At 35.8% G+C, this 26,048-nt stretch overlaps 2 protein-coding genes across 14 annotated transcripts in view; one reads left to right on the top strand and one right to left on the bottom strand.

The window, feature by feature from the left end:
- The window catches only part of LOC104146886 (trafficking protein particle complex subunit 13), a 27,769-nt gene extending 4,612 nt beyond the window's left edge, over nucleotides 1-23,157 (top strand). For 2 of the 7 annotated variants that reach the window (XM_068924574.1, XM_068924570.1), the window contains exons 2-13: nucleotides 2,391-2,459; nucleotides 3,426-3,525; nucleotides 4,423-4,507; nucleotides 5,217-5,344; nucleotides 5,517-5,589; nucleotides 8,999-9,043; nucleotides 11,827-11,844; nucleotides 14,048-14,181; nucleotides 16,211-16,409; nucleotides 19,877-19,977; nucleotides 20,754-20,904; nucleotides 20,997-21,320. In XM_068924574.1, the coding sequence (XP_068780675.1) occupies nucleotides 2,393-2,459; nucleotides 3,426-3,525; nucleotides 4,423-4,507; nucleotides 5,217-5,344; nucleotides 5,517-5,589; nucleotides 8,999-9,043; nucleotides 11,827-11,844; nucleotides 14,048-14,181; nucleotides 16,211-16,409; nucleotides 19,877-19,977; nucleotides 20,754-20,904; nucleotides 20,997-21,104 (1,209 nt within the window). In that variant the 5' untranslated portion in view covers nucleotides 2,391-2,392 and the 3' untranslated portion in view covers nucleotides 21,105-21,320. Of the gene's footprint in view, nucleotides 1-2,390; nucleotides 2,460-3,425; nucleotides 3,526-4,422; nucleotides 4,508-5,216; nucleotides 5,345-5,516; nucleotides 5,590-8,998; nucleotides 9,044-11,826; nucleotides 11,845-14,047; nucleotides 14,182-16,210; nucleotides 16,410-19,876; nucleotides 19,978-20,753; nucleotides 20,905-20,996 lie in introns of all 7 variants that reach the window. The other 5 variants (XM_068924575.1, XM_068924572.1, XM_068924571.1 and 2 more) reach the window with 4 other exon arrangements.
- Nucleotides 17,295-26,048, bottom strand: part of LOC104146885 (small glutamine rich tetratricopeptide repeat co-chaperone beta) — a 29,060-nt gene continuing 20,306 nt past the window's right edge. For 2 of the 7 annotated variants that reach the window (XM_068924563.1, XM_068924561.1), the window contains one exon: nucleotides 22,540-24,114. In XM_068924563.1, the coding sequence (XP_068780664.1) occupies nucleotides 23,973-24,114 (142 nt within the window). In that variant the 3' untranslated portion in view covers nucleotides 22,540-23,972. Of the gene's footprint in view, nucleotides 17,332-22,539 lie in introns of those variants that run through there. The other 5 variants (XM_068924562.1, XM_068924567.1, XM_068924566.1 and 2 more) reach the window with 4 other exon arrangements.

Below are 26,048 nucleotides of genomic sequence, written 5' to 3'. Positions count from 1 at the left end.
TCCCGTTGTCGCTGGAGATAAAGGTTTGTGGCATCGGAAAGAAAAAGGGAAAAACAGTGAGTGAAGGGTCATCTCAGATTGTTAAAATGTCGTAAAGACTGATCAAATTGGAGGGCACATAAGTATAGCCTCAGGAGATCCCTCTCTGTGAAAACGAAATACTTAACCTCTGTCCTTATGCTGGAATAACAATGTTTTATTGTCGGGATTACCTATCTCTCTGTAGTTTAAAATTTATGATATTACTCAAATTGGATCATTGGCGTATGTTTCTAAACTGTGACTGAATGTTCAAGGAGTCTTATATTGATATTCAGGGATTTTATTTGAGACTTAAGATTACCCGTAACTCAGGGTCATTATTAGTTTTATATCAACAGATTATTTCACTGAAATTGTTTTTCTAATCTTAAAGATAACTAGTAACAAGAATTTAACAGTCAGAATTTAAAAAGCAATAATGGGGTACAATGCAGCATGATTCGGGTTTTGTTTTATTTAGTGTTGTGTTTTGCATCTATGTTGTTGAAAGAAAAGCAAGATTTGTTAAGCAAGGATAGGTAGTCCTGCAAAGATACAGTATTTTCTAAGGCTAATTCACTAGTGATACAATGATATTCTGCATAATTTATGTGTTTTGACTTCATGCAGAGATGATTTTTATTGCTGTTGTCTGTTTTAGGCGTGTCATTAAACTTGAGCAGCAGTTATTTCTTTAGAAAGAGTTAGCAAGTACTAGTTTATGAGCTTACTGTAGAATTGAATGCAATTAGGCAGTTGTCAGTAATGCAGTCCCATTCTGTTTGCTTAATGTACCCAGAACAGAGGTAAACAAACGTTTTGCCAAATATCAGCAGTGATTGGTGTCACGTTTCTCAGTGACAGCTGTCAGCTTTCTGCCACTTCGGGTTGGCTTGTATACTAATAAAGGTACCTGCACTGCTAATTGGGAGCAACTCACTGTAGAGTAATAAGTAGCGAACATCACATTTATTTTCTTTATAGAATTATTATATATGCACAAGCTGCAACACAGAACTTCATTTTGAAGTGTTCCAGAAATGCTTAGCTCATATGCATATATAATTTATTATCTTTCTTTTTCAAGTTTGAATCTGGTTCGCCATTTACTCTAATTTTGTTTATTTGGGGGCTTTTCATTTACTTCGTGGCTCTAAACCTTCAGAGGTTGTGTTTTTCAACTTTTCTCCATAACAAAGACAATGTATTTCCTTTTACTTGAAAACTGAGATTAGTTAGTGTCAATGCTAGCAAACTTGCATAGGTCTTCTCTAGGGTAGTGTAAGTTATTGAATGCTGATGTGACATACAAGATGCCGCAAAAGTACAATAAAGCTAAAAGTGCAGTACGTGGTTCAGTGCAAGGCTGTTGATTAACTTGTGTTCAAAAGAAATCTCAAGGTTTTTTTACTTCGTTTTCAGAAAATATATGTTTTGTTTCAAAAGTTCAAAGGAAAAAATAAACAGTGATTTTTACATATTCAGAGCAACACCTAAGGTTGCAAATGCTCAGCTTTTGTGTGAGCGCTTTTATCTGAAGGTATATGCAAGATTAGGGCCATTGATCTGTGTGACTAGGGAGGAATTCTTTTAAGAAGCAACATTTCCTCTGTGCAACATAAATAAAAACCACATAATTTTGAGTGTTGTGAGTTAAAAGAGCCTTCCAAAATTCTACTTTCCTTGAATAGGAACTTTTTAGTAGTGAGTAAAATCTCAGTTTTATTCTGTCAATATTGGTACAATAGTTTTTGCAAGTGGGTTGCCGAGTCTTTTGTTATTGTTTTGCTGGTTTGATTTTAAAATTGTGACTAAAAGAAAAAATAGTTGTATAAATCTGGGATCTTAAACTTGTAACTCTTGCGTATGTTCTGGAGGTTAGGAGGTAAATGGAATTCCTTGTATCATGGAGCACATGACTGAAAGGGTGTTGGTCATTAGCCTACGAGAGTCCACAAAAAAAGGAAATGAGAGCATTTCTGCAGAAGGCCACAAAACTGTTAACGCTACGCTATAACAGATACAAGACCTTGAGCGTATTAGATTGAAAGCAGTAAAAACTAGTGTGTCAAGGAAATAAAGCGAGAAGAGCAATGGCATCACCAGTGCTCTTGGATCTCCCAGTAGCAGAGAATATTGTTAGGTTGAAAATAACCACATGATCCAAAGAGGTGTTACCCCCTTTCGAGCTGAGTTTGGTCCTTTTCTCTCTCTCCCTTTCTCTCTCTCCCTCTCTCTTTCTCCCCCTCTCCCCCTTTTTTCTGTTTTTAATCTTTATTTTTGTGGAAAGAGAGCAAGACAAAATTATACTTAAAATAAAATCTGAGGATACTTGTTTCATTGACCTCTGGTTTATTTTCTGATTTCAGTGATGAGGCTAACCAAGCCTACTTTATTCACTAATATCCCGGTGACTTGTGAAGAGAGAGACTTGCCAGGTATGTCTTTCCTACTAACTGATGATTGTGTACATATTAGCACGTCCCTGCCGTGTGAGCACCTGTGATTTAGATGCCACAGGAGTCTTAGGATCTCCTATAGTTTCTAATCTCAAATGAGAGTGTATTATATGAGATAAATATTCTTTGGTAATGCCTGCAGGAAAATGTCAAGGTGCTCCTCTAAAACTTTGAAAACCAAAATAACCCACAAAACTAAAGCTCTAAAAACTTAGTGGGGATGTTGTAAACGTGTGACCTCAGAGTTTGAGTGATTAAGACATAATATTCTGGTAGAATGTGGGCATGGTGGGGAGCATATAGGTGCTTTAACGTGGATGGTAGCTGTAAGATAGACAAATGCATAGACAAAAGTTTGGAGTTAACAGTTGTCTTTATCTAGAGAAAACAGCCTTGCTAGTTAGAACCAGTGCATCACTGCTTGGACTATGGAAAATGATTTTGCAAGAATCACTGCTATACGCTTTATGCGTAATATACAGAGAGCTGCTAAATCAGAAGTTCATGGGTTGTTCCTTAGTAATAGATGCAGTCTAGAAGGCAAGTATAAGAAAGAGGCAAGGAATGAACCGAGGAAAGAGAATTCTGTTGAAATGCAAAGCAAGTAAGGAAAAAAAGTAGGTGGGGCTGACTAATTCTGTTATGCGCTACACTTTTTACAAGCAGAATTTCCCTTAAAGTTTAATGTTAACTTGAGTACCGCCTTTGGGATTGGGCTCTTCAGCATGTACACCAGCTGCTTTATTGGGCACGGATGCCTGAAAGCAAGTTATAATTTATAAGCAGGCATATAGGTCTCTAATTTATGCCTAAATAAATTGACTGCAAAACAAATGTGTCTAAAATAAATTACATCTAAATAAGTGGTGAAATGGTTTAACTCACATGGAAACATGGTTCTAGACTTGGAAATATTTTGATTTTAGCAATTTCATATTTCTACAGGCAATCTATTTAACCAGCTCATGAAAGATGATCCTTCTACTGTAAATGGAGCAGAAACTTTGATGCTAGGAGAAATGCTGACTTTGCCTCAGAATTTTGGGTAAAAACAACTTATAACTGCAACTTGTAGTATACCAGGTTTAGGATTCATTTAACAGTAATGTGTTTTATTGCTTTTTGTTATGAATATACATCATGGTAATATAGTGAAGTGCTCAGTGGTTTTTAGAAAAAAACAAACTTGTGGCTTGATTTACAACGTGCAATAACGTATAACCCTATGCTGGATAATGTTCAGTGGCTGTAGCCTGACTGTGCGCATAATAGGTACTGAAAGTTGAGAGGAATTTGCAGCTCTGGGTCAATTTCTGCAGTTGCTATAAACTTCAGTTTGTACTAACAAGGTTTACTCCAGAGAATTTAGTGGGTACTGAAAGCAATCTTCTTATTCTATTCAGATTTTTTCAGTAAAACTTTATAATTGGTTGGTTCTCTTCTGAAATTGTTTCTCTTGGAAGTTTGAAATTTAGAAATATGGATATGAAATTGCCAGTATACTTTGGGACTTGATCTGGCAGTCTGTTAAGCTGTTCTCACGTTTGACTCTTAGGAGGAATTCTGCTGGCTTGTGGATACTGGAAAAATAAAAAAGAGAAAAATGTCCTAAAGCACCATGTCTGCTGCCACTCCATAGCCATAGCAAATGGGATTCCCGTAATGGAATCTGTTGCCTGTGATTTAAGCACGCTGTTGACTAGGTATGCTCTGAGCAGGGTTTGCTGAGACTTCCATGCAGTCCTCTTCTATGGCCTTTGTAGGCTACCTCTACGCAGCATTTTAAGAACTGGAGCCAGTAATTGGTATAGACAAGGTTGCTGAACAGTTTCAAAAATTAAAAAAAGCAATTGAACTTAAAGGGATTTTAGTGGAATATTCTTTTTTTTTTTGTTTAAAATAATTGTTGCTGAATATACCTTTTTTTTTTTTTTTGACACAGAAACATATTTCTGGGAGAGACGTTTTCCAGTTACATTAGTGTACATAATGATAGCAATCAAATTGTCAAGGACATATTGGTAAAGGTATGTGAAAATACATCTACTTCCTGGATTTATAAAAAATGTATTAAGTGTGATTTCTGACAGCATCTGGTGCATTTAGCACTGATGCATAGAGTTTAGGAAATACCTTTCACATTTTTTTCCAAACCAGAAAATATCCCTGGAAACAGCAAGACATGAACATATAATATATTATTAATATTTTTAAAGATTAAAATAAAAAATTGGGATTATATTTAAAAAAAAAATGGATAGGCTGTAAAGCTGCTGTAGAAAATTAGTGTACCAGAACTTCCACAGCCAAAACAAATTGGAGTTATATTCTTTACTGGTTACACTTTCAATGAGATCATCAAAGCAAGTCTCTGTAAAGTACATATTGATTTGTATTTTACTTATATTTCAAATGAGTTCTTCAGTGCATCATAGTTTTTTGTTGTTTGTTGAACAAATAATATGTTGAGAACAGAAATCCTACAAATAGTTTCACAGTGTGGAACTCAAAAGTAAGTGGAGGTTTTGTGAGCTGCATGTTGAAGGACTGGATTCTTTATGTATATTTTTAAAATTGTCTTTAGCTTTGTCAAGTTACATGTCTAAATTGTTTTACATGCATAAAAGCGTACAAAAATCCTCTGTGAAATCTAGTACTTTTCAAAATAAGTTGTTTTTCTTTAGAATGCTTTAAGTATCTGTGCTTTTAACCACTGCTTTGTTTTTCTGTTCTCAGGCTGATCTTCAGACAAGTTCTCAGCGCTTGAACCTTTCAGCTTCCAGTGCTGCAGTGGCAGAGCTTAAACCTGACTGTTGTATTGATGATGTGATTCATCATGAAGTAAAGGAAATAGGAACACACATGTAACGTTTTTAAATCTTCTGACTTGCATTTTCTCTGAATTTTTTCATCACTGCAGAGCTATAATCAAGCTTAAATGAAGCTGCAGCACATGAAATAGTATACTGCTTCTACTTTGATGCAGGCATAGAATTTAAAATAATTCAAAATTCTTTAAAACTATTTTTCTTTCAGCTTAGTTTGTGCAGTGAGTTACACTACACAGATTGGAGAGAAGATGTACTTCAGAAAGTTCTTCAAATTTCAGGTATTGTACAGAAGAGCATGTTGTGCTTGCAATAAGTGAGTAGGTCTGGAAAACTGGCGCTTTTGAAAGAAAGTCAAATATATTTTAACAGTATGTAAAAGTACTTTAGAAGTATCAACTTTGAAAGGTGAACCAGTAAAAGAAGTATTGCTTCAAACTTTACATGAGCTGATGATTTCTAATTACTGTGTACTTTTCGGAAGTAAAAAATATTAATCTCTTACAACTTTGATTCATTGATTGGAAAATAAAAATCAGCATTTTCAAAAAGAATAGTTTTATAGCAGCCACCGTCATGATTTATTTTTTAAATAGAACAAGTATTACCATTCTAATTCTGACACAGCTAACTTTTGAGTTCAACATTCTGAAATTCTGCTTTCTTTTAGTGTAACTGTTTTTTTAATTGGAACTTAATGGTTTCGTTTAGGTTTTAAAGAAAACTAGGAAAACAAGTCTGTCTTGGTAATAGCCATAGAAGTAATTGATAGAGTTGAAATCTTTTGTTCTACCACACAGATTTCAAGACTTGATTAGAGTAACTGATGAAAGCAGAAAATTACCACTATCTCTAGATTAGTTCTGGCAGAAAAGAGTACATTTTAGCCATGGATTTAATGGATGTTTGTTTTCTGAGACACGCGATGAGACTTGGAGAATTTTGGGCCCTTTTCCAGAGAAAGAAGAATTAGGGGGCACACTTGACTGAGTACATTTTGAGATAATCTTGTAGAGTTTCTGGCAGTACAGGAGCATTATACCATTTAGGCTTGTATCTTTTGCAGATTACAGATTATTTCATTTTACTCTTCTAGTCCTATATTCAATCTAATTACTTGGTATTTAGACAAACGTATTTCAGTCTTTAGAAGGCTAAATTGTTGTGTGCCACAAAGAACAGTAGGGAGAGTGATATTAGTACTTGTGGGCCTTGAAATGGCAGATACTGGTTAGGCAAGATGTTTCCATACGATCCTAGCAGATGATCCACATCTATTATCGTGTAGTACGCTCCTCCAGACTCTGCAGGGTTTCTTCATCTTTATTGAAGCTGATTCTCATCTTTTTGGATTTTGTCTCATTCTCCTTGCAAAATTGTTTCTCTTGTTCTCAATTTCTCCATTTTTTGTCCCCAGCTGCTTAGTGTTCTGTCCCTCTGTGGCCTCCAGGCTCTCTTTGATTGCTCTGATGTACGCATTTCTAGGCTCCCATTTCTTATCTTCTCTCCCTTCCTTGTTCTTTCCAGAGTCTTGTTCAAGATTGTGGACTTGTCTCCTTTATCACATTTGATATGGGCGTTTATGCAGACAAAGTTTTCAGAGGTCTGCATGCAGATTGTAATTTCCGTGTTTTGTAACTTAGTCAAACAAACATGGGCATCTTTAATGGCAGGACTCAAAAGAGCAAAGGCCGTTTATCTGTCAAATTTCAAGCCCTTCCTTCAAAGAAGGAAGCACAAGAATGTCTCAAAAAGAATATATATACTTTAACACTGTTATATAAATATTTTCTGAGCCTTTATCAAAAAAATTCTTAGCTGAACAATTTTGGTTCCTATTTTTAGAAGTTTTAACGTGAGAAATAGAGACCCAGACTGGAAAATCTTGAGAACAAAAAAACTGAACCAGGGTCTTTGTAATGGGAATCGATGACTGCTGTAGTGATAGAGGTGCCACCACATACTTTATAACATAAAAAGCATTTTCTCATGTTTTTCAGGGTCTTTTAAACTGAACTGGTGTTATAGTTTGTTATCAAACAGCTAATTTTTCAACCATTTATGTACTTTTATATTGGCCAATAGTGCCTTTTTTTCCAAAACTTTCTCTGAGTAATTAACATTGTCATGTATGTATAGAGAAGGAATGATACTGTATAGAGTTCTTTTGTGAACCTAAAAATAATTATTTGATTTTTACTGGAATGCATTTGAAATTTACTGGAATTAATTGAAAGACTCAGCTTATCAGGTCAAAGAAATAAGTAGAAAATATCAGAATTTAGGGAAATGAATAAGGAACTGACTGAAGAAAAATGCTTAAAAAAAAAACCCCTAAATATTGATATTTTGATTTTTTTTTTTCCTGATTAAAGAGAGAGAGTTAGGATTATTTGAAAAATTTGAACATCATGCCTATTACCGTGCAAAAAGCTCTGCGAGGACTCCTTTTTAACTTTGATTTGTTCAGGCTAAAAATTTTGTTCACGACTCAGAACTTTGTACTGCATCTTGATTGACTCCTACTTACGTGTAAAGTAAAGAAAACTTTCCTTGGGTAAAGCAAGGTAGATGTCTTGAGCAAGACAATTTAAATCTGTTTCCTGTCAGGTATAATAGAACATATTATTTCTTTCACTTATATCAATCTATATCCATTTCACATATGAATGTATTAACTATTTTGCATTAACTCTACTGGCTTTATGTGCAACATACAAAAGCTTAAATCAGGGCCAGACTCTTTTCTCTGATGCCCAGTGACAGGATGAGAGGCAACAGGCACAAACTGAAACACAGGAGGTTCTGTCTGAACATGACAAAAAATTTATTTACCGTGAGGGTGACGGAGCACTGGAACAGGTTGCCCAGAGAGGTGGTGGAGTCTCCTTCCCTGGAGATACTCAGAAGCTGTCTGGAAAGAATCTTGGGCAACGTGCTCCAGAGGACCCTGCTTGAGCAGGGGGGTTGGACTGGATGATCTCCAGAGGTCCCTTCCAACCTCAACGATTCTGTGATTTCTGTGACCTTCTGAACCGATACTTCATTATCACCTTTTTATCAAGAATTATTCTCTCTTGCAAATCTTACGGAATTAAAATGTTATGTGGTTTTTTTTTTCCTTAATGAGTGTAATAACTGCATTTGCAAGAAGAAAGTCAAAGCTAGTAATTGTCTGTTGCTTAAGCTAATCACATGAAACTGAGAGTTCACTATTTCATTTATTTTTAGAGAAACCCTCAAACAAGCTGTTTGCTGCAAAATACTGTGGGTTTTGTAACTATTTCATGGTTCTTACTCCCTATTCAAAACAACTGCAGATCACTTCAGAAAACTACATGGATATACTGTTATTGTAAAGGCATCGATCTAATAATCAGTGCACTAGATTTGTCCACTTTCATAGGAGGAGAGTGCTTGTGTGGGGAAGTAGTTATTATCTATACGTGAAAACTATTCAGCAAGGTAATCATATATGTAAATAAGAAGTAGCTAGCATATAGCATGAATTGTGTTTTTTAGGTGAGATGATCCTATCACATCTTCCATTATACATCTTTCCTGCTTAAGATCCTAAAGAGAAAAACACTGTAGTAAAGATCCTAGCACTTACAAACACATATTGATATTTTTGATGTTAAAGATGTCCAAGAAAACAATTGTAAATCTCTCTTTCTTCATTCCGTTCAGGTTCTCAAACCACTAGATGTGAAAACTAAGTTCTACAACGCTGAGGTAAGTGTGAGCTGTTTATATTTGAGTTTGGTTGGGGGGTTGTGCTTTTTTGTTTGTTTGGGACTTTTTACTTTGCATTAGATTGACTGCTAGTTTAAATACAAAGAGCGTCTTAAATACAAAGTTTCTTAGAAATATAATCTCCTCCAAAGGAAAAAAAAAAAAAGGTGATGGGTTATGTATCTTTTATTGTTTTTAAAAAAAAAAAGTGATATCATCTGTTTCCATATACATTTTAGGCATCAGAAGTCTGTTTCATCGTCCTTTTTCATAAATGGAGAGAGGGAAAGAGAGGGTATATAAGGCAGACATGTCAGAACCTTAATACATTCACTGAAAATTTTGCATATTTACTGCTTTCCCATGAACTCAAATATTTGCAATTACAGCTTTCATTCTTAGGCTGATTGAAGAGTACTTGACCTGAGGTGGATTATTTGTACTTAAAGCAGATGATAATTTGCCAGGCTGTGGGAAATGTTATTTTTCTCTAATGTGCATAATGTCCCTCTGTAAAATAACTTAATGTCTAGGTTTGTGGCTGTTTCACATAGCGCTTCAAGAAAAAATGGCCTTATATATCCATTAAGTATTTATATGGAGTTACTTCAGCACCTGTCTTTGGCTACTTAAAGGCCAAATGGTTTTAAATTGAAGGTGATAAAGGGTGGAAACTTAAAAATTACATACAGCACACTTTTTATTTGTAGATATCTCCTATGCATATGTGTATTCTATAGGTCTTCTGTAGGGTGTAAACTTTCACCATGTCCCTTTAGGAGTAGTGCATAAGATAAGAAATGAGGACATGTGTTTCCATCACTTTCATTTACTTGCTTTGTGATAATGAGCAAATCATTTAATTTCCTGTGTATCATATTTTGTATATTGTTTGCATGAAGTTTAGACTGATACTTGCAAAATATTTCAGGAGTTTTATTATGAGTGTTAAACTTACTTCATAGCCTCTGAAATATAGTTAACTATAACACTGCTAGCCATTTGGTTGGAAACTTTCATTGGTATGCTTAAGTGATTTGGAAATAATTCAGACAATAATTTGTGTTGAACTAAGTAGCAAATGTTTTGCTATCCTGTTTGTTCTTAAATAAGCAGATACATGTGCTATGAATTTGCATGTAGAAAAGCAAAAAGTCTCAAAAACTATCGTTTTAATTATTTATCTTCATCATAGTTACAGGTGTAGGGTTCATAATGCAAGATTATGGCTACGCAAGTGCAAAACAAGTATTTCTTTCCCTTCCTGTCAGTATAGATAGAGAAAACAAGTAGAGGGAAGAAATGGCAGGTGATAATTCCTGGTCTATGAATGAGGATCTAAGGTGCCAAGCTCTGTCTTGTCCAGAGTCATGCAGGAGGTTCTCCATAAAAATTTTCCCTCAGCTGCAAATGAATAGCATGTAAATTATAAGACATTTAATATATAGCATGTAATTTATTTAGAGGGAGGAAAAATCAAGACTTAGGGCATGACTTCCATTACCGTAGGATCCACATAATTGATTAAAAATGGTTTTTTAAAGATTGTGGATGATATTAACTGAGGGGTTTTCATTTGCCTAGCAAACTGGTATATTACCATTACGACTTTATTTCTGAAAGTATAAGTAGTGCTGCTACATGTTTTGACTGTCACACAAAATAAAAAGCTAGAAGTAAGTCCTTGCTTAGATGACGTATGTGGTATTACACTGCTGTCAGAAGCACTGACACCTTCGTTCTATGCGTTAAAAGAACGAACATTATCCTGGGGAGTAGGGGAACAACAAAAGAATTGTGTGTATCAGTTATTGGTTAATTAAAGGTCTTCAAAGATTGACTAACCAGTTAAACTCTTGCCATTATTGTTGCAGATGTGATACTATCTGTTCAGAAAGTCTGTCACTAAAACTGTGAATTACTATTTCTAGCAGAAAATTATTTCACTTTTTTAAGACAGGGAAGTAATGCTGAACCTTAATCGTCTTGCTTGTTGCTCATATTGCAATAGCATCCAAATCAAGTTGGTCACTGAAATTTATGCACCGAATGCCTGCCCTGTCACCCTAACCTGCTGCCGTCCTGGGACAGAATTACCTGCCGCAGTCTGTGAGACTGACCCCAGTGGGCCGGGGAAAAGGCTCGGTCAGGGTTCTGCTCCTGCAAACACGCGCAGGCAGACAAACGTGTAGACGCTTGAGAAAATAAATTTTCCAAGTACAGTTAGTCTTTTTGAGGGATCTAGTCAAAAAAGTTTTTCCTGATTATGTTATGCCAAATTTTGTCATAAGCTGCAGTATTGTAGCTCTGCTAGCACCTGTTGTTTTTCTTTTTAGACCTTATATAGGGATAATGCAAATTGTCTGTACAATGACAAGGACTGTTTTTCCATTTCATATGCAACCCATTGCATGGATTTAAATTCAGGACAATCTTTAAACTTGCTCAGAAACTAACTGCTTTTTTTGGATCAGTTTATTCTCCTGTACCTTAGCTGTACCTTGTGTGCCTTAATCTCTCTTTTGGATTGGTTCCACAGCAGTTAGCGAAACCTGACGCAAAGCTCGTAAACCATGTAACAATACCAGCTATATCTTATTAGAGATGTAGTTGTCATCTTTGTTTGCATCCATTTTTATTTACATTTCTGTCTTACTAATGCTATCTTGTTTAGATGATGCAAAAAAAATGCAGAAATGCATTTTGTTTGAAAGTTAGCCTTCCCTTTTCTTTAACATTTAACCCTAATTTCTCTAATGTGTTCTTTTTTATTTTCCCATTAGAGTGACCTCAGTTCTGTGGTAATTTTTATTTATTTTTTTATAAATATGTATGCTTTTTTAATCGTCTGTCTCTGTGCTTATTGTTGACATTATTTTAAAAGCATAATGGAAAAGCAATGTTTGCTCTGCGTATCACAAACTGATGTTTTCTCATCCATCCTTTATGTGTGCAGCTAATCATTTAAATGGTTAACTCTTTCTTTAATACCCATTGTTGAAACTAAAAGTTGATTATTTCAAACCTGTATTTGTGTGGGCCATTCTATAAAAAAGATCACACCAAAATTTTACTAGATAGACATTTTATTTTTAACTGGACAAGGGGGCTTTACAAGTTATTTTTGAAAAGATGAGTTAATCCTTTTCTAAGTTGTCTTTTTTTGAAACACTGAAATGTAGTTTTAATTACAAGACTGTTTGGGTGTGCAAACTGTGGCAGGACTTTTCATATCTACTTGGTGGAGACATTGGGTTTGAGGAGAGAGCAGCAGCAGTTGTATTTTCTATCTTCCTTTTGCTATCTGAAACTGCTTTCAAACTTTTAACTGCATGTAACACCTTTAGTTAGTATGATACTCTTTTCAGTCTGACTTTGCTTTAAGTTAAGGTGTGCATTATATTAAAATAAACTGCATTCTTGTGAAGTAGTAAAAGGTTTTTTTAATCATGTTATTAAAATAATTTGGGAATAATATGAAACTAACTTGCTTTTTCATTATGCTGCTTGTTTTTTCTTTCCCCTTTCAAATTAGCTCTTCCTAAATTTCTGCTATTGATTGCTGCATTAAAAACAACTAAAATGTGGGTAAATGGAGATTTTGAGCAATGGATTTATGGGATATAAAACAGTATCAATTTAAGTGACAGATAATCGTTGTAGTGATTAACATCACACAAACTGTTTTACTTAGGAGCGCCACGTTTTAGTTTAGTGTTTGCAACTCCTTCTGCAAGTGCAAGGTCTTTCCGTAACCCGTTGAGCTTGCAAAGTTTCCATTACCGTATATATGCTGCTGCCCAGTTGGTGTGTAACACGTTGAAAAGGCACAATGAATAGTTCCCGTGCCCTTCTGTATTTCTGCTCCTAACACAGGACCTTTAGAGAATAAAACACTTTAGAATATTTTATCCCACTTTGGTGTTTGTAATTTATGAGCAGGACTACATTTGCGTAATGAAGTTACTTATTTACACTGATTAAAAGGAAACTGTAAGCTTCCTTCCACCCTCACTGTAAAATACGTTATTTGGATTTATCCTGATGAAGTACCTAAACTGGTTCATGCTAATTTATTGATAACTCTCTTGCAGGTGCAGATTTGGTACTTAAATCATTCTTTTTTAAATTGGTGCTTTTTTGCTTTTCTTTTCCACTTCTCCAGGGGCTTGTATCTCTAGTAGACTGAGCCTTCAATAATTGCTCCTCCCTGAGATTTTGGAGATAATTCCACAGAAATAAGGAGAAAAAAACACCTCTAGTTTCATATTTTTGGCTTGTGAAGTTTAAACACTCTGTAGCTTCCCTTCCTGTACTAGAATTGGTCCTTAAATGCCATCTTCAGGCATAGTTTCATTTAACAGATTTGTCTTACAGGATATTTTGAAGGTAGAGCATCAGTTAAATTGGTGGATGCATATAGTATTGGTAACCATTGGCATGATGCAGCTGAGCAAGATAGGAGGCTGATTTGCTTTTTAGCCAGTACATCAGTGTTTCAGAATAATAATAGCATCTCATAGCATGTACCTGAACTATTATACTTCAGTTCAACGAACATGCACCTTTATTTTATTTTTTTCCATAGCTTGATGCACTAGTAACTTGGCATGGCATGTCATTAATGTGCACTGCAATTCTTTACCCTTTATTCTGTTACCTTTTGGGTTTGTTTTCTTAATAATTTGGGTAAAACTTGAGTTGCTGTTGAAGTGATGAAAGTCTTGGGAAGTGGTAGTCCAAAGCTTTATAAAGCAATAGCTAGAACATAGCAAAATTATCCCACATCCATTGTTTTGCAAGATATCTGTTGACTAACACTTTTTGCTCCTATTAATTATTGTTGGGATTAAGGGTTTTTTCCTGCATTAATTACTGTAATTTGATTTGCAGGCATGAACTAAACACACGTGTTTTATTTATTTATTTATTTTTTAATAGGACAGTCTAGTCTTTTAATAATACTAATTGCATTTTCATGAACTTGCACTTCTGTTTTTTCAGACAGATGAAGTGTTTCTGGAAGCTCAGATTCAGAATATCACTACCTCTCCAATGTTTATGGAGAAGGTTTCTTTAGAGCCATCTATTATGTACAACGTTGCAGAACTGAACACAGTTGACACGGCAGGGGAAAGGTACGTTCAGATTCAGGACGTAGCTGATACTTGACTTCGAAACCCTTTGTATTACAATTTCATGAGATACAAGGATTAAAATTAGTGAGTTGTCTGTAACCATAGGATTGCACTTCTCTTTGCTTGACAAAAAGATCAAATTCCTGTCGATGTATTCAGCTGGAAAAGTTGTTACAGTTTTCTTTTTATAGAAATTTCTATTAAAATTTTGTCTAAAGTCTATATGGTAGAGAAATCCCCAACTTAATCCTCAAATAACTGATAACATAGATGTATTGAAAACATACTACTTTTATAAAATTTAGGCTACACCTGTTTCTGACTTGTTTGTTTATATGTATTTATCCTTACAGGACCCATCTGACTTGTCCCTACTTCCTTCTAAGAGCATCTTGCCAATTTTCAATTGTTCTAATTAAAGTCTAGCAAGCCAGCAGTCAAGGTGGATCAGTGGAATGCTCTTACAGGATTTTAGAATATACGAATTAGTCACACAGTGAAATAAATTAAAATACCATTTAACATCAATCAGTAAATCACAAAATACCGGAAGAATTGTCTACCACGCTCAGTAAACCATTATGGATACAAAAGCTTGTGATGTTTCGATGAAGGATAACTTCAGCTGTTTGTGCTTTGCAGTTCCTTGTTTTTTCAGAGGAGGTGTAGTGTTGGTGCTGCCGCAATGGGCTGCAGTGGAAATTCTGTCTTCTCCCTGCTTGTCCATACTTTCAGCTCTAGCATAGTGGAGCATTGTTCTTATGAAGTGTCAAATAAGCATGTGCTGTAATGTTTCTTGTCTTAAATCAGAATCATGGGCTGGTGAGCCTGAGAGAGATTCTCTGAGATTTACTGGGAAGGACCAAACAGCAGTTTGCATAGCAGAAGGATTTAGAGAGATTTAGAATGAGCTGGTGTTGTATGGTTGTATGTTGAGAATGAATGCAGTGTGTAAGATGCCTTTCTGCACCGGTGGACCAAGTTCCACTCGGTGATCACTGCCACAGTGTGCAATCTAAGCAGTTGAAAAAGCCTTAGCAAGGCTGGCGAGAATGGTAAAGAGGAGATTAAAGAACAATGTGGCAGGAAAAAGCCCCAAACTAAGGGCTGCTGGAGATACTGGGTGAACTGTTAGTCTTGAAGGCAAAAACTTAAAGCTCTGTGCTTTGATCTAATGGAAAAGGCTATAGTGATTTTAGAAAATTGTAGTACAGTAGTCCTTGTCCTAAGTAGTTGGATAAAAATTGAAAGCCAAACTACGTTGTATAGGTCTTGGCAGTCGTTAATACAATTTTTGTGCTCAAATATTAAAAAGCCGCTAGTGTTAGGTATATTTGTGGTTTACGGGAGGGAATGGATTTTTAAGTGTACCATCCCTATATGCCAACTTTCCTCATGCTCTGAAACATATTGTTGGTTCTGAGTATCTGAATAGCTTTTTCCCTTTTCTTTGCTTGAGAAAATAGTTAAACTAGTGTTGGAGAACTCAGTTGTAATAACTCTTGAAAAAGAGGAAAATGAAAATGAGTTTAATCCATATCTACTGTTGTCCTTGCCTTCACACTATTATGTGATAACTATCTTAATCTGTTCCTGAATTCATTATCATTTCAGCACCTGTTGTTTCAAGCAGTCACACTTACTCCTATATGTTAGTAGCCCCATTAAGTTACTGGCCTTTTTACGCAACTTTTTCAGCATTTTATTAGCAAATTACTGATGCTAAGATATGCCAGATAATAAATCATAATTCAGCAAAGCTGATTTCTACTTCTGTTCGTTCTACCTCAGTTGGGTCAGCTGTCTTGTTGTGATCTAAACAGGCTCCTTTACAGGCATTACAGTTCAAGTATTCTATGTAAATTCTATAACTGTTTTCTGTTCTGAAAGCACAGAAATATAAAATGTGTTTTATCATGAATAAAACATCACAAATGTAGTAAAACTGCGGAGCAATGGAGAGAAAGGTTGGATTCTTCTTAAGTCCTCTTCAAAATATTATTTATTTTTTTTATTTTTATTTTTTAAGAGAGTCTACTTTTGGCTCAAGGACTTATTTACAGCCTATGGATACACGTCAATATTTATACTGCCTAAAGCCAAAGCAGGAATTTGCAGAGAAAGCTGGAATAATAAAAGGTGTAACAGTGATTGGTAAACTAGACATTGTATGGAAAACAAATCTGGGTGAACGAGGAAGGTTGCAAACTAGCCAACTCCAAAGAATGGTAAGTCTTTAACTTAGACATCCATTTAAGTTAGTCCCTTTTCTTAAGGTAACTAAATGAACAATTGAATAATGACTTGACGGAGAGGTTCAGGCTGCTTACTTTCTGGATCTTATTCGGAATTCACATGCCTTTATACTTCGTACAAATTTGGGCAAGTTATTTAATAACAGATACTGAGTACACATTTGCTGTGTGAAATGTGAAAAAACGCTATTCTGAGAGACGGTGTAGCTGAACAAAAAGATTCTTATCCCTTTTGATGGTGTGAATGGCAACATTTTGGGGGGCTTTCTTGAGGATTTTTTTTTTCTGACACGTAATATGACTTTTTTCACAGCCCTGAACAACATAACTTAATAGATTGTACACTTGAGTTGCCGGAGTCAAGAAACCTATGTAACAAAATACGTTGGTTTAGAGTAAAATTAACTTGTTGAATGCCATCTGGCAGCAAACTACAGATCACTGACAAAAGAGCTTGTTTAAGTATGCTAGCTGTTGACACAGAAGTGTGCTCCCTGGTTCATATGGACTTATGGAGCTTCTTTGAATAACAATATATATAGTATAATCCTAGTTATCTTTCAGATCCATAGTTTTCAGTTCCATCTATTCTCTTCTAGTTAGTTTATAAATTGTTGATGGATTGTAAGTTGTAATTACTGGGTCGCTTAAGTCACCTGCCCAACCTGTCTACTTTTATGCCTAAACTTGACTCACACCATCTTTTGAATTGATGATAGTGGAAGAGAGGAAAGAAGTAAAACCGATGATTGCATCTTTGTCTGAGTTTAAAAACTTGCAACTGGGTTCTCTCTCTTGCGTGCTCTCTCTCTCTCTCTCGCTTGCTTGCTTGCTCGCTCTTCTCTTTTGCTTGCTTGTTCCCCTCCCTCCAAATCATCTAGTAGTTGGAGCAATTCTGTAGGGAAATCAATCATATGAAGTTGGAACTAGGAAAGGAAATTTGGATCCTGGAAATTCACAGCCAAGTCACTAACATTTCTTTGTTTTTAGTTTAGATGTCAGGCATCTCCTTATAGTCACAGCAGATTAGAAATTGGCCTTTTAAAAATTTGAATTATTTCTGTTACTTAAAACTTGTTGGTTGCTTTTGCTAATCAGTTTCCTCTTTTCCAGCTGACCTTTTCTATCATCCCTCTTAAGACAGATTTTCTCTCCCTAAGTCAGTGTTCTCTCATTCTGAATCCCTTCTTGTTGAACCTTTGAAAATTGCACTTGAAACCCAGTGGTGATTAGCAAAGTCCACATTCCAGTATTATTTACTCACCCATCATTGTTGTGTGCTAGTGATTAACTGAGAGCTAGGAAATACGTTTTGTACTTTGAGCAACACCTACCTTTGAAAAAGCAGCATACAGTTGTTCTTTTCCTTTGAGATGCAACACAGCTCTCTTGTCTTCTCCTGATGTTTTAAGTGCTATCAGATTATTTCTTTTCTGAACTCTTTTTACCTACCATTATTTTTCTTCTAATCCACTTAGTAGTTTTAAAGCCAGTTTCCCTCAGCAGGCCCAGATGTTTACCTGTACTGTGCCTCTACATGCATCTGTTGGGTTTAGATCAGGAATGCACTTTTGAAACAAAATTGGATCATCTCCGCTTACTATGCTTTGGTTTGCTTTGTGGAGTGGTCTTGGTCTTGGAATTCACAAACTACATTCCTTTTGGATGACATTAAACTGGATGATCCACATCCACAGTACACCAAGGGTGCGCCCCTGGGAATGGGCAGTCAGCTCAGGGCTAGACTAGAGCTAGTCCAAAGTAAAAACCCCAGAACACATACAGGATGGGAGTCGGGTCATGAACATCAACTGTTTTGCCGTAGAGATTGCTTCCTGCGTTACTTGTTAATGTCGACGTAGTCTTAGTGAGTTAGGCAGGATAAACTATCACCAATGCATGACATTCCATTTTGTCAAAATTTCCTTGACTTTGCCCTGTTTACCTTGCAACAATTTTTTTTGCTGAAAAACAGCTGTAGGAGAGATGGTGTTCTCGACTCTAACAGCCTCTCCTAGAATAGCTGGCTTAGTGCCTTGTCGTAGTCCTGAGGCTGTCCTTCCTCATTGTTGCTTTATTTTAAGGCTTTCCCTAGCCATCTGTTCTTCCACTGTATCTCATTGTTAAGGCCAACAGAGATGTGCTGTTTTAGACTTTTAACTCTCTCCTCTGCTCTGATCTTATATCCATTTTGCCAATTACTGCTAAATTATTTTATAAAATGCTTTTATTGCATTTTTTTCTTAATAGAAAATTAAAATAATAAGTAATAAAAATAATTTCTCGTAATAGAATGTTATAGCAAGCTACCTCTTCTTCAGGGAATATTTGATACTAGTTTTTTTTCCAGTAGATTCCTTCCTGTCATCTAATACAGCTGAAAATATTTGTCCAGTGCTGAATAGTTAGACATCTTCCTTGCAAGTCTCTCAGGTTATGTTGCTCCACTGGTGTGAAACCCCTCTTCTAATGTGTACATCCCTCTGCTCATTCTAGTGTCCAGGTTAAGATTTCCTTGCATCTGTCTTCATTCTGTGATGAAGTGTGTATGAGTGAAAAATGTTTCCAACTTATCAGTCCCTGGCTTTCTGTGCTTCTTTAGGGAAACCTTGTAAGATGGTAGCAAATTAACTTTTCCTGACTTCCTACAGCGCCCTTCCATCAGCAGAATTTGAATATATGCCACAGTTAAGCCTTGTCAGGCAGGCAAATTTTCCCCATTTTTTCCTTCTGCTCTGTCATTTGTGGGTATTGAAAATGTAAAGCTTTTTATCTGCAGGTTACTGGCTTGAATCAGCCTGGATTGGTAGTAACTAGAGCTTTTTATCATGGGTTCATTAGTAAGCCATATGAAGTGCGTTTGGCTCTTGATAAAATTTGATAGTTGACAAGTGTTCATATCATGCACCATTTTAACAGGTGGCAATTAACTATTTTGGCAGAGGCTTGGAGGACTGAAAGGGCAAGGAGAATGAACAGTCATTTCTTAGGAACAGTGCCTTTTCTAAGGATGTGGAACAGTGGTGGAGTAATGCAGGAAAACTGTACTTACATTGTTATCCATCTCCTCTTGTTATTAATAGAGGGTTCTTAGAATGAAATTTTGATCTTTTCAGATCATAAACCACATACGGTGCGTGTGTGGGTATGCAAACTTTTAAGAACTTGGACTATCTGGAAAACTTAGTAATAAAGAGTATATTGTTCCCTGCACAGATCATCCTTGCCTAATGAATTGTTGAACCTATCAAAATGATGATATTCAGTAGTGGATGGAGCACTGCTGCAATCTGAGTACAGATCAAAAGCACAAAGAGTTAATCTTCTTTCTTTAAATTCCTCTTATACTAAGTTTGTTGCAGTAAACGAAAACTTGAGCAGTAAAAACTTCAACTGTGCTGGCCAGCATTTGAGAAGTATGCATTCTTGTACCTTCTCAGGCTCCTGGTTATGGCGATGTAAGGCTTTCTCTGGAGACAATACCAGACACCGTAAATTTGGAAGAACCTTTTGATATTACATGTAAAATAACAAATTGCAGGTAATGATGTCATGTGATTCTTGTGCATTTTCCTGAGTGGGTAAGTTGTGGCTATTTTGTTTATTTTTTTTCAATGCTTTCTCGTGAAACAACTCAAACCTGCTTTTTACTGTGAGTTGTAGCAACACCAAACTGATGATTTTTGGAGTAAATCTTTTTGGAACTTAGGGAGTAAAGTGATATCTTTTGGAGTAAAGTGATTTTTAAAAGTTCTTCCATCGTTATCTGCCAATAACATTTGGCTTAGGAAACAACAAAAATTTGCAGTAGAAGCTCATGGAACTGGCTACAGTATCATATAAGATGCACCCCACACTTAAATCATAAGTCATCTTAAACAAAATTAGTGCTTATTTTAAACTACAACTAACTTTATAAGAATAAATGATGCCATTTGTATCCATTCTGACCTTACTGCTAATTCTGCAGCACTCCTAGAATGCCTGCTACCCATTGTCTAGGTGGTCTTTTTTAACACCTTTATCTGTATTTTGATCTACAGTAGTCCTTTACAAAAGGATTGTAGAGTGAAATTTAAGTAGTGCAATTATAAATAGTATTTGAAGCCAGGGACTACAGGTAAAGTATTTAGCATACCTTTGCTTCTCGTGAAAGCATTACATCACAGTAACACTTACTTGCCTTCTTTTACTTATAAATTAAATAAATGCTTGATTAACAATAACCTGAGTAATAACCAAGCTGTTTTATGTCTGTAGGCCTTCAGTGCTTAAAAAAACCCCTAGGTTTATTCTTGTTTTTCCAATTTCCTCTAGCAGTGAGAGGACTATGGATCTGATTTTAGAGATGTGCAATACTAATTCCATCCACTGGTGTGGAGTTTCAGGAAGACAGCTTGGAAAGCTACACCCAAGTTCATCCCTCCATCTTGCACTTACGTTATTGTCTTCAGTGCAGGGACTGCAAGTAAGTTTTCATAACACAGCATTGTTATAAAATACCCCTTTTATAAACTTAGTATTTTAATAATGACTTTTATAAATGCTTTTCCTTTCTAGAGTGTCTCTGGCTTAAGACTTACAGACACATTTTTGAAGAGAACATATGAGTATGATGACATTGCACAAGTCTGTGTAGTTTCTTCAGAAGTCAAAAAAGAAAGCTGAAGTTCTATAAACATGTCTGCTGGCCTTTTTTGGACCAACCTTCTATGGTTTTGCAGCTGAATCATATTAAAACATGTAAAAACAAAACCCCAATATATCCATAAGCATAAGCATGCTTATTTAATTTCTCTGAGCATTTTTGGAATGTTTTAAAATCTTTTAACAAGATGCGTTTACATTTTATCTATTGAAAATAAAGCCTTTGAAAAAAGAGCAGCTCTGGCAAATTATACTGCATTAACAGCAGCTTGCAGGGGGAAAGATATTCATATGGAATTTCTCTGAGATAATAGTACTTTGTGTTACTTTTGTTAGTAGTTTTAAATATTCTGAAATTATTCAAACATTTAAGAACAAAATTGTGCGTCTGACAGAACTGCTTCAGTTGAAGGACCTGGCCTGTTATAGACAAGCTCCTAGAATCCAACCCCCTAAAGAAATACCACTGGGCCTCTGAAGAGTCAGGCTGTTTGCATGGTACACGCATAGCCATGAGGACTAGAGCAGCATAAAGGCATGAGATGAGAGAGGTACAGCAGCTGGTTTTGGCACTATTGGGATGCTAGTAGCTAGAAAGGAAAGTATCAGCCAAAGAGCGTGCTGACTGTGGCTCAGCCATTGGGGAAGGGTAATACAGCAAATCTGTCTCATTAAGCTGCAGACTTGTGCGCAGGGTAAGCAAAGAAACTTCATGAGAATTGTGCATCTTTGGGATATAGGGTATGCTGTGAAAGGGTGCACAATTCACAAGTATTTGAGAATTAAAGATAGTACCAGAACTCAGACATTTTTAATTGTTAAATTGAGGTGGTACAAACTGCTCCTCCCACTTCAGAGGCATTGGGGGCACCTTCCTGAGGGAAACTAGGAAGAACCCTATGCATCTGCTGTAGATCAAGTTTCTTCCCCAAAGCAAGTGCAGGAAGGAATTCAGGACTTCTTTAAGCACCGAAATGTACTTTGCCCTAGCTTTGTTTTTGACAAAAGACTGAAATGTTTTTCCTGAAGTATCCAAGGTCACCCAAAGGTAGCCACTTAATACAGAACGCTAGAAAAGTTGGTCACTAAAGTAGCATTTACAAACATGCCATAATAAAGAGTCAACTCACTGTCCTGACAAATTTTTCAGCTGCCATATTGGCATTTAGCAACCTTAGTTTTGAAAGTATTTACTTTAAATCCAGTATTTTAAAAATGGGTTCTACACTTAAATTTTCCCAGATATAACATCTTTAAAAATTGGATCGATAAAGGGAATGAGCCTATACGAAGCAAAAAGAAAACAAGAACTAAAACCATATCCTGCATATCTAATAAAACGCAGCAACCAACATAAGCAGGCATTTAAAACAACTGATGTAAAGCTGTTAAAAGTTGTATTTAGAAGCTGGTTGCAGATACATCAACAAACTAAAACAGAGCAAAACCACAACTATCCACACAAAAAATGTAAATAGCTTTATTTATAATCTGTTTTCAAGTTAAATGACACAAGTTAAAGGAGAATACAACCATATGGTAGTAAGAGGTAGGAGAGACACAGAAGTGGCAGGCAAACTGCATTTTGCCAGTATAACTTATGTGACTATCTGTAGCCCTCAAGCAGAGTGTGAAGTTTCCTTCGGAAGTTTGACTAATTCTTTCTCAGTATGAATGAATGATTTGTCAGGCAAACTACTATGCAAAAATTACAGGAATTAGTTACAGTTAATATAGGTTTTTATAAATGAAACCAACTGCAACCTTGCCTATGGAGAAGTTAACTTTTTAATTATTACAAAACCAAAAAGTACCACTGAAACTACTTCTATGCTGAATATTTAATTAGATGTTTTTCTGATCAGGTACAGTTAGAAGAATATACTTCCATGCAAGCTAGTTACAGGAGTTTACAATTCATGAGTGCAAAATGTTTTCTTCTCTAAACAATTATCAATGAATCACACTTATTTGCTGATGGAATAGTAATGATACAAAGAGATTTTAAATGCATATTTATTCAGTTAAATGATAAACTGCAATTGACCTCAAATTAAAGCACTGTTTACTTGGATTGTTGTTTACCACTTGGATCTACCAGGATGAAAAATTTGAGTGCAAAATAAGGTGCAGTTATTACACAGGAAAAGATTCCTTCCTGACCCTGTGATTAAGACGTATTGCATGGCTTTGTGAAACAAACCAGCCTATTCAAGGCAAAACAGATTTTAACATAAATGGTCCTTCTGTTCCTGGATTCAGATGGAAAAGCATGTAATGACAGCTACTGTTACTAGGTTTTTTTCACTTTTTTTTTTTCCTTCCTCAGGCTATAAAGCCCTTTCTGTTAATATACAGAAAACACAATGTTTATAAGTTAAGTAAGTACTGTGTCAATGGTAGCACATTCCTAAAGGGTTAGCTAGTGCCATCAAAGTTGTAGTAAATATTCTGGTTACATATAATCTGTAAAATGTAAATTTGACAACATTATAGTATGTGAAATGGAAATTACCACTTTACAAAGATGATCTCAAGAGCAGTTTGCAGCATAGTTAACCAATATTTTACCTTGGGGATAGTTCTGCCATAAATCCATTAAGCTAATAGGCTGTATATATGAACAATAAAAATAAAAGGAGGAAGAAGTATATTTACCCAAGACAGAACATCCTCTACAGCCAGTCACTTTTTTATTCTCATATGTTAAAATTCTTAAGGAACTATCAGTCAAGGGGTTCTTGATACTCCTACTAGTTTGAAGTAGGAAGATAACCAATGACATGAAGATTACTTTCAGAAAGCAAAGGTAAATTGAGTGTGATAGCTCAAGTGCTGTCCAGTCCACCCTGTGTTCATTGGTTCCCCTTACCAATGTTAGAATTCACTTTAAGCAGTTGAAAATATAACGGAGAAGAAGAAAAAATGAAATTTAATTGGATGCATGTGATAGGAGTGATGCTGCTCTCTCGTGACAGAACATGCTGGAGCAGTTATCTTGAAGCGATTATATGCAGAGTCTGAACTACCTCTGAAGAAAGATTAGGTTTAGCAATTCTCTTTGTCATCATATGTGAAGTTAGAAGTTGTTATTTGAAAATGCATTTAATCTTTACATAATTATTTCTACAGCATCAAAAAATGCAGCTACAGCAATTTCTAGAGAGAGTAAAAGAGAACAGCATTTTAATGAGAATTTAATAGTTTAAGACACTTTATTCAACAGTTTGCCTAAATTTAAGTCATTTGATTAAGATTTAAATCTTTATTCAACAGATGTTATTATAGATTTCCTATTTTTCTCCTGGATCCCATTCCATTATTTTTTTTCCATTTTAATAGCTACAAACTCATATAATAGATGCAAAAACTAGCATCTGTTAGAGTCAAGTACCTGACTTAGCCCCAAATTTTTTGACTGCAAGATGAATCAGATAGATAGATAAAATATGAGGTCCAGCGTTTCCTGTGTATTTCTCCATTTGGGAGTCTCTGCTGTCACTCCTTCTCATGCTTCTTTCAGGCTAGCTAGCCAGCAGAGATCACTTTGTATTAGGAATCAAAGCAGGCTCCTCAAATTAGTATTGATATACAAAAAGGCAATTGTGTATGTTGATAATCTCCCTAAAGTTGAAAGCAATGCAAATGGCAAGTAGAATAAAAGTAGGTAATAAAAAAAAAAAAAACACCAACCACACACAACAGAAAAGCAGTGGTGTCTGAAAGAGTAAGATCAGCCAAGCAAGAAACGCCAGGGTGGAGACAGAACTACCAAAGACTAGAAGAGCTTCAACTTGGCCACATAACCATCACTTAAGGTACGTTAATATAATGAAACTTTAAAAATCCTTAATTGTTTGAGTGATTTACCTCATGAGGTTATATAGAGAATCATTCTTTCTAAGGCAGTTTTGGGGTAAATTTCCAATACGAATTATTTGTACAGTCATGGGACCAGTTTTAGCTCATTGCAGTTATCGATTTTAAGCTCATGTTAAATACTGCATACATATAGAATGTAATACAGTTTGCCATGCCTATGCCAATAGTGCCATAACGCTGACCTCCAGGGCTGCCACGATGATTTAAGGGTATACATGGCAGTAGAAAATCCTAGAGCTTCTCAACACTCCTCCCTTTTCCCAAGCACGTTCCCTTTTGATTTCTGTGCATTATCCTACTTCAGATTAGTATCCTCTCTTTCTGTACGATTATTTGTGGTACTCCTCTGTATGGAATCCTCTCCCTCCCTCCTGCCAAATGAAGTGAAAAGTATTTCATGTTATTGTTGACAGCCCCGCCATGGTCTTGAAGAAACAAGCTTTCCAAGCACTGGTTTTTACGCTCTATACGCTGCCACTGATTTATGCTTGTTATATGGGGCATGTCAGATATACATCAGAAAGGCTGATTAATCTATTGTTTCAATAGCACATCTGGCAGGGAATACGCTCAGTGAAAATTTTCACTATCAGAATAATATGCCTTTTACACTAGGATTTTAGAATTAAGCTATTATGCAAGCTTATCAGCCCACCACAAAACTCCTATCCCCTCAAAAGCCCCAGAGATCAATCTAATGCACATACTGAAAATGACATGTATGTAGGGATTTTAATAAACCACTCAATCTATTTAGTGTATTAATTTTCAGAGGAGTAACTATACATAAACGATATGTTCCAAGTTATGTGCAGTAGATCTGTTTAACAGATTTATTCTGGTTTGCAGAACACGCACAAAGAATTTTCTGTCTTCTATTCAAGCAGAAGAGTTACAATGGTGCTTTTGCTACTAACTATGGTATGCATTTTGGGGTTATATACCATTCCAATGTATATGCCTCCTTTAAGTCAGGAATGTTCTTCAGTGCTGCCACTGAATGATCTGCTCCGGACATGATTTCTCAGTTGCTCTATGAGCTCTGGATTCTGCTGCTGTATCTGTTGTGCAAACTGCTGCCCC

Source organism: Struthio camelus, chromosome W (genome assembly GCF_040807025.1).
Source record: "Struthio camelus isolate bStrCam1 chromosome W, bStrCam1.hap1, whole genome shotgun sequence".
NCBI lineage: Eukaryota > Metazoa > Chordata > Aves > Struthioniformes > Struthionidae > Struthio > Struthio camelus.
This window is presented reverse-complemented; position numbering and strand designations above follow the sequence as displayed.